The sequence below is a fragment of the Phasianus colchicus genome, chromosome 2 (assembly GCF_987193195.1).
Source record: "Phasianus colchicus chromosome 2, bPhaCol1.hap1.1, whole genome shotgun sequence".
Taxonomy (NCBI): Eukaryota; Metazoa; Chordata; class Aves; order Galliformes; family Phasianidae; genus Phasianus; species Phasianus colchicus.
In genome coordinates this window covers 25,334,784-25,343,770 of record NC_143437.1, presented here as the reverse complement: position 1 = coordinate 25,343,770, position 8,987 = coordinate 25,334,784, and the positions used below count along the sequence as shown (strand labels likewise).

At 36.1% G+C, this 8,987-nt stretch overlaps 1 protein-coding gene across 11 annotated transcripts in view; it reads right to left on the bottom strand.

Moving 5' to 3' along the window:
- Positions 1-4,065: 4,065 nt before the first annotated feature.
- The window catches only part of PPM1B (protein phosphatase, Mg2+/Mn2+ dependent 1B), a 56,057-nt gene continuing 51,135 nt past the window's right edge, over positions 4,066-8,987 (bottom strand). For 10 of the 11 annotated variants that reach the window (XM_031594770.2, XM_090135159.1, XM_090135161.1 and 7 more), the window contains one exon: positions 5,932-7,765. In XM_031594770.2, the coding sequence (XP_031450630.1) occupies positions 7,460-7,765 (306 nt within the window). In that variant the 3' untranslated portion in view covers positions 5,932-7,459. Of the gene's footprint in view, positions 5,912-5,931; positions 7,766-8,987 lie in introns of those variants that run through there. The other variant, XM_090135163.1, reaches the window with a different exon arrangement.

Here is an 8,987-nt window from a genome sequence, read left to right as displayed (position 1 = left end):
TTCATTATAAGCAACACAAGAAATATATATATATAATATATATATAATCTATATATATTTTAGATTCTAAATATATTATATATATATAATGAAAAATAAGCAGGAAAAGGTAGGAGCTGTTAAAGTCCTTCCCTTCTTTCTCATGTGTCAGGAGAGCACTCACCCAGCAGAGCCCTTTCTGGTGTTAAGGTGCAGTGTTGTCTTTCTGTTCAGTTCACAGAGCAGCACTTGAAATACAGTATCTACCCTAAGAAGAACTGCTGCAATTACTCACACAGTCAGAGACATTTTTTTCCCCACAAAAAGTTGAGCAGGAAGTTAAATTTTAAGTCTCATCTCTTCAGCAACAGCATGGTACGTGCTGAATGTTATTAAGATAAGGATGAGTGGCAATGAGTAGATGAATCTAAAGTACGTCCCCAACCCTCAGTTTGTTACACGGCATTATGAAAAAGGTATTCATGACCAGGTTACTGAAAAGCTGTGGTTAAAACACCACTTCTCACCCAGCTCGCACACTGTTTGCTCTAGCAGAGTATTTCCTACAACTGTGTATTGCCAAAATAAAAACAGATTTAGGAGCACTAGAAAAAGTATTTTGTTTTTTATTATTGTGTTCACATTCCCTGCTCCCAGAGCTGCAGCAATACAGCCTCCAATGCACCGGAAAAATTTATTTGCTTTACATGCCCAGGCCAAAATCTTTACTGCACCATTAAGTTTAGATGTGTTTACAACTGAAGATGATCACTGGATAAGGGACAAAAAATAAAATCTCAGAGAGCATTCTCCAGTTTTCCTAACAAGAACAAATCAAATCTCGTACATTTGCCCATAACAAAATGATTATTCATAGAACTAATAAAAGTAAACCCCATTTGGTCATTTTCTTATACATAATTTGGCACAGAATTTTTTTTTAAACAACACTTATTTTTGAAAGTCTCTCTCAACTACCCAATAGAATCCCAACATCACCTGAAAATGCCACAGAAGTCAGTATTTATATTTACAGATGAGATGGTCTTCCAAGAACTTGAGGAGGGCACTTACAAATGTGATTGTTCCAGCTTTGTAAAGGTCAAAAGCAGGATACTTGCAATCCCAAAAATTACTACAAAGTAGTCTCAACTTCTCTGTAACTCACCTTAAATTCCAGAAGTCTGAGAGAACAGAAAATCAGGCTATCAGGACTTGGCACAATAGGTGAGAAAACACCACCACATTTCAATTAGGGACAGAAAGCATTCAGACTGCATTCTCTTGCTACAATGTAGTTGTCCTCCTTTATTAGCAAGTTACTTTCACAGAAAGGTTATCAAACTGATGGAGAAGGGCTGTTCCTCTAGAAAACTATCCTCATGACTTGAGGATAAGGAAAAAGCAAGTATTCAACAGTGCCGAACAAAGTTCTCAGTAACACCAACTAGTCTTTAAATCCAGGCATCCCTGCAGAGAAGAGCTTTACAGAAAAATGAAGTATCTAAGAGAACATCACCTCTCAGATGTGAAGAGAGAAGCGCAGCAGCACAGATTACAAATGTAAATGAAGTTCATGAGGGATGTGAGAGATGACCACATGCAAACAAGTGAACACAAAAGGGACTCGGTCACGCTACAGTGTGGAAGTTACTTGTCTTTTGGTTGACAGCAAAGCAGCCACAGGGTGGGGGAATATAAGTCAGTATAAGCAAAGCAAAGCTAAATCAGACCTGTACATCAACAGCCAACATAAAAGCACGACGAGATTAAATTGTCAGATGGACGGAAGTGTTATAAAAGATGCTTACTATCCCATGCACAGTTTCAACTGCATGAGCTAGCTCCATACTTACATGCACGTACTGCAATCGTTCAGTGACTGGCTTACTTCGGTGTGATCTTGCCAAAGTGCATTCATCTCTGGGGGCATCCCTTGCAGTTGCTTACCTGCACTAATTGCACTCTCTCCAACTTAAACTTTCAATTTAGAGCCGAAAAGCAACACGTCTGCAGTAGACAAACCTTAAATCTAAAATTTTGCTGTTTATACCAACAAAACTTGGATTTGTTGACAGATTAGAAAGTTGCTTGGCAGTTTTTTTTGCATGAACCTCAGCAACAACTTGGGTTACTTTTGCTTCAGCTTCTGTTTGTAATACTCAAGTAGCATACTGATACATTTACTCGAAGCACAATTTTCTAGAACCAAATAAAGTGAAAACTGGGAATATCTTCACTCAGTTCCTTGAAATTTCCTCATCCTTTAACCAACTTGGTGCAGAACCACACAGCATCTGACCAGCTTCATGGCTTACGGTTACAATTGCCATGGGACAAATTAAATATACATACACACACACAGATTTCTATGTATTTGGGTAGAAAATATCTATTAATATTCGACAGAATTACAAAAGCCTTACAGAAGAAAGAAGCCTTGTAAAGCTAGCTTCTTAGCCTGTGATGTGTCCAAAAATTGACATATATTTCAAATGTACACTTCATTTCTTTTTCACTCCATCTAAATAACAGCATAATTCATGTAGGCAGCATAAAAAGCACAGACATTCTGGTCAAGGCCCACAACAGTTTGCACACAGGCTTAGAAAAAAACATATGAAGATTCATTCGTTTGAGTTTGTACTTAATCTCTCGTAAAAACCTGCTGAGGTCAAGATTACAACACTTGCATTTGCATTTATTTCTTTATTCCCTATTCCATTTAACATGTTAATGATAATCAGTTAAATCTTTATTTTTCTCAAGATGATCAGATAGCAGATTTCAGAAGTGACACAGACTATTTTGTCTGCAGTACAGGAGTATTCACAGAAATGGAGATTCAAGATGAATTTGACGTGTCAGAATGACCTGAAGTGGAAGTGACACTTCCTACTCTCAGCATTACACAAAAGCACGTTAGTTACCAGATGGCAATATAATTAGGAAAACATATTTTTAAACCAAATGTTACAATTGACAAGGTATGGCATATAGTAAAATCCATGAACAAATCTGATCAAACATCTCGGATTTCTCATGCTAAGAACACACAGACTAAAAGAATGCTGTTGTCTTTTCTCCCCCCCAGGCTGCTGAAATCTAAACAGTAGAAACATGATTCGAATTAGAAACTTGGTGTACGCGCCAACTAAAAGCAGTGCTTCTTCAAAGAGCAAACAGAAGTCTTGACTCACATTTCACTGAGCTGCATGAGCCGTGGCCCTTCTCTTTGGAAAAAAACCTATGTGCATGCTTCACTTCTATACAATAAATACTTACAGAAAGTACAAACCCTTTCATTTATGGGAGGTAATACATATCAAGGTAAAAATATCACACGTATAAACATTCCCAGAACTGGAGCCTATGGAGTCCAAGAACTCATACTACATCAGAACAAGGTTTAGATTGCAGTTCAGCAGGACATCATGTGAGGTTTATGCTGTAAAAGCAGAACCAACAAACGCATCCCAGGAACTGCTCTGCAGACTCAAAAACCTATGGCTTGTTCCTACACGTGCCCGCTGCACAGCAACACCAAGTGCTCAAACATTATTTCTGCAATGTCACCAATGCAGGATTCTGTTGGCACTTCTTTTCCTCCAGCTAAACAACTCCACTGTAAGTAAAAATAACTAGATAAAAATCAGTAAAAAGAATTAAGGTGAGGTATTCACATTACAACTACTTCTATCTAAAACATCTTACAAGAAAAATTTTCTAGACCTAGCCTTGGATCTTTACAGAACTTCAGCAAGAGAACTGCCTGAACGGTCAATTTGAAGCCAAATGTTTAGACTTTAAGCAAATGTTCTCCAGTAGGCAGAATAAGACTCACTTCAGCTGAACTTGGGATGAATTTACTAGAGCAACTTTAAATACTGATCGTAGTGTTCTGTCACCCACAAAGAAGCCTACTTACAGACTCTTGGCTTCCTGCAGCAAAGAACCACACTCCCTGTATAACACATCCATCACCAGGCTGTACCAGAAAAGAAACCTTGCAAACCCTATCCTTTTTATAAAAGAACACTTGCACTTTCTTGACAAATCCTTCTCAAGAAAATATAAAGCATATCACACTGTTTTAGCAATCCTTTATTGAAGATAACAAGTTGGTTATGTTCACTGTATTGTATGAAACATCACAATATCATACTGGGAAAGTACTATCAGTACAGGGTTGGACCAGAGCGGATAGTCTGAACAATAAACCATTTTGCATTCTTCATTCCCTATCTTTTAACAACCCCCAAAAAAACAGTAAAGGGACAAATACCTGTTAACATCGTCATTTAGAACACTTTAACTTACAAAGCTAAAATCTAATGAATAAATAAAATATATTGTGGCAATAATCTTCTCTAGACCCAAAAAAAAAAAAATTTAAAAAATCAGGTACACAGTGAATCAAAATGATGGGGAAAGCTGGCCTTCGGCACTGCTATGAAAGAGCATGTGGTTTATACAGACTCACCATGGGGATAAAGTTACAGAAAAATACCATGAATTCCATTTCACACAAAACCAGTTGATGACTGTCATTAGCTTAAAACTACACACAAGGGCAATTACATCCTCGCTGAAACACAGTTTAAACAAATAGGAAAATGTTTACAAGGCATCCACAGCATGTAAATCATGTACAGATGGATACATTCATTGTTTCCCCTCCCCAATAGCTTTTACTTTAGATAAATACTTTACTCTTCCCCATTTTCAGCATTTACTGGACTCATTACATGCACAACTCAAAGAAGTCAGAAGAAAAAGTCAAGGTTATTGCAAAAATAGAATTAAACTAAGAATCTTCAAGTACCTTACGTGACAGCCACTCTGTACCATGCCCATTGCTTATAAAATGAAAGGTCATTGAACCCATGAAAATATCTCTAATATTTTCTTAATTTAAAATAGATAATTTTAAGTGTATTTATAGTAATCTCAAAGTGATAATTTGAACTTTGAAAATAATGCAAACAATTAAAAATTATACCCATATTACACAAGACTTCTGTCTGTATCTTAAGCTGAAAAAAATCAAAAAACTATAGAAAACCACATATAGAACAAAAAAATAATCACAATTTACATTATAATAAAGGCAAATTTTCAGCATTTTTTTTTTAAAAACCTGCAGCTGTGAGAGATGTCAAAACAAATCACTACTAACTAGAAACTCATCAGTTTGGTTTTAAAAGATTTTCTCTAGCAAGAGTGTAAGGGTGTGTTGTACACATGCGTAAAATTCTTACTGTTTTTAGATGCCTAGAATCTTCATATATTATTGCCAAATACACTTATCTCCAAGCAAGCAGTAGGCAACATATCACAATTTGGACACCGCAGGGAAACCTAACGGTCTGGTAATACAGGTAAAACTGGAAAATTAAAAATAATAATAATAATAATACACATCTGATAGCATATTGCCCAATTGAAATTACTTCCAAGCCACAGAGCTGCAAAGCCTTCCAACTCGGTAAAGTGAAATAAGGAACGTCTCACAGAATTACTTGTACTCTCTCATGCTTGTATGCTGTAATTTCATTTAACCACAGTGTATCTTCAGAGTACAACTACAATCCCATGCAACTCAGGTACATACACTGATCTGCTGAGAGCATCACTCCTTCCTTCCTTTTTAGGGCCAAAGTTCATTACAGATGTAATCAGTATGCCTGAGGCTGGTAAAAATACTGTAGTACAGGCAATGCTAAGAGTGGCAATATCGGAAAACACAAACATGAACGAATGATGGAAAATTCTAATATCTTTCTGCCCATTTCACAAAATGTTGGAAATCCACCAGAAATTTTCCCTTGTATTGAAGAAAACAGATTTAAAAGTTTTTTCCCCCTTTCAGAATCAAAAGCATTTTAGTAGATTTGTAAGGCTACCACGGATCTTCTAGATCTCCAGCACCCTACAGGAAGAGAAGAGGAGAAACATTACTTCTTACCAAAACAAAGGAAAACATTTTGTTGCACTTTGGATTTAAGTGGCACAATTAATTAGAACACTAGCATTAAAAGACATTTCCCTTTTTTCATACCTGCCAAATTCCACACACAGACATGCTCTGCTCTGCAACTACACAAGACAATTCACTTTTACGAGACACAAACCCAGTAAAACTACAACAACATAAGGACTTAAACATTACCTAAAACCATACTACATCACAGCTATCAACAGACACCACTGCACCCACAGAGTAAAAAAAAAGTCTACAGAGTACTAAAACTTAACTTCTAAGACTTCCCTGGTTCACTGTATATTCCCTCAGGCTCTGTTTCATTGAGGCAGTGAAATGTGTACCTATGTTGAACACTGATGCTCTTATGCAATTGTTGTGTTACAGACTGACTACTGACACAGCAATTCCAGATTTAACTTGCTAGCAGATTAGTCATCACCACTGTAAAATCCCACTATCATCCATGGCCTATCCAAATGCATGTGTCATACACCAAAAGACAAGTAAAGATTTGGTAGAAGGTAAACCTAAGTAGAACTACTTGTTTATTCATTTGTTACTGATGTTTAACTTGAAATTGAGAAATGTTGCCCAAACTGAGGACTAAGGATGAGTGTGTCAAACTCAAAATTACTGAAATATTTGTAGAAACTAATGATCATCATGGTAAGTTAAAATGAGAAGCTATGAGAAGTTTCAATGGCAGAAAGACAGCATTTCAAAGTAAGTTTATTACTTGCTTAAAAGAGTCAATATGCATACAGGTATTATTCCACAGCATATTCTTTATTTTCACTTCAACACAAACTCTTAGAACTTGAAACTATGAACTACTTCTAAGTACATTTTCATTTCTGGTTATACGTTATGCTACAACCTGGAAAACAAAAATACAGTCATCTAAAAAATAAGTATTTATGAACAATGGATACAATCTAAAATGAAAAAAACATACACATTTCAGGAAGAAAAAGTGACAAACTAACACATTGTAGGTTTTGCAATTTAGTTGTAATATAAACTATACACAATTCAAATACAAACATGCAGTTATTATGCTGGGGAAAAGGATGGAAGTATTCATAAAATTCAAACCATGTGCACAAAAGATACCATTCAGATGGGAATTATTTTACAATGAGCAAGCATACCATCAAAATGTTCTCTGAGAACATACTTAAATGCTTTTTGATTTTTCTTTTATTTTTGCATTAGCATATTAGGTTCCTATTGTTGGGGGTCACAGGATTTAAAAACAAAATCTCATGTGGAACTTAACTGGCTGCTATAGAACATAAAATGCAACTACTGTAATATACAATAGTCTTCCAACTTCTAAGGAAAAAAATATGTTTATGTCAACAATCTGTACAAATAACTGAAACTGAAAACAAACAGACTTCTACGATAGATGTGACAAATGTTGAGATATAAACAAAAGAAAATATGCCAAGTGAAGAGAAGCATCAAATTTGCTACGAAAAACAAAAGACATCATGTCTGTTTATCACTCATCTCATTCATCCCTGAATCTTCACTTGAGCTCTGCATTTCAGCAAGGCGACTCCCAGATTCTGTGGGGCTGTGTGGTACAGGGTCACTGGGTCCAGCATGATTATCTGAAGCAGAAGCTGCAGCTGATTCAGCAGTGCACTCTTCTCCCTGCATCTTAGCTAGCCTGTAACTAGTCAGCATCTCTTCCAGAAGGTGGCGGTAGTTCCCCCTATGATTTATTCTTATTTGCCTGAACGTTTCCACCAATTTTCCCTGCGTTCCACTTTCCTCCGCTTCGCCAGGGTCCTTTTTTTAAGATTCAAGACCCCAAAAAAATCAGTAGTTAAACTAGGATATTTTAGAAGCACATTAAAAAAAAAAAAAAACTTTTTCTGACTAAAAAAACACATCAGCTTCATTCTAACACAAGTACAAAAACAACACCTTATAAGCAATATCTCAGAACATGTTCATTTTATACAACACTTAAAAAATGATACCTTTTAGAACAGCATTGTCAATCATTTCAATTTGCTTTGAGCTGGACAGTGTCAAATGCTACCTCCTCCCAATAAACTTTATTCAGACTGTCTCCCAGTGGACACAGTTGACATTGTCCACAACTGTGACCAGCTGTCAGACAGTACAAAATGTGAATATTTAAGCTTCTTTAGCCAACAGGTCAGTATGTTTAATTGTGTATTTCTCACAGGCAATGGCAAGGCAGTTCTGTGAAAAACATACTAAAAAGAATAGGCAAGTCCTTACTGCAAACAGTTTAACTGAAGCATTGCTTCAAAATAAATGCTCCAAAGTGTACTTGAAAACAATCCTACGTAAAAGACTGGTTTTTGCATGCCTGATGGTGCCAAGGAAAAAAAACAATCAGCTACTTATAGCATCAGGAATGGGGGTGTTTGAAGAATATAAGATAGTAATTTGGGCAGATGTGTGATGTGTGTACTACACAGAAAAATTAACCAGTGGAACAGCCATTTAAAATCAAATTTAGCAACCTACAGCAAAAAAAACACAAACAACTAAATAACAAGCACTGATTAAAGATTGTAGGTCTCTTCTGCAAAGCACCTATTTGGCCACAGGCCTTCAATGAAAAGTCTGTCACTGCTGTGCGTCTTTGCTTTCTGCAATGGACTTGTACATCTGCCACATATTTAAACTTTCAAGTGCTAAAAGCAGTACTGTCACTTTAAGGGAATAGCATATTTTAAATTATTAATATCTAGCAAGTTATCAAACTAGACAAATGGAACTAGATCACTCAAAGCTGGCAGATTTTGCAACAGAGGCAAAATCCAGACTGCTCTTTTAATGCTGACCTCATTTTATTGTTATCTAGTCCAAAAGCTTCATAAACTAAACAAAGTATTGCAATCACTCATTTACAACTTAACAACAGTGCTAAGACAGTATCTTGGGTTCAAGAACAGTTTTTGATTTGGTACTGTTACTAGAATAGAAGCACTAGGAACAATTAGCAATGTTTAAGTTAAAAGGGGACAATTTT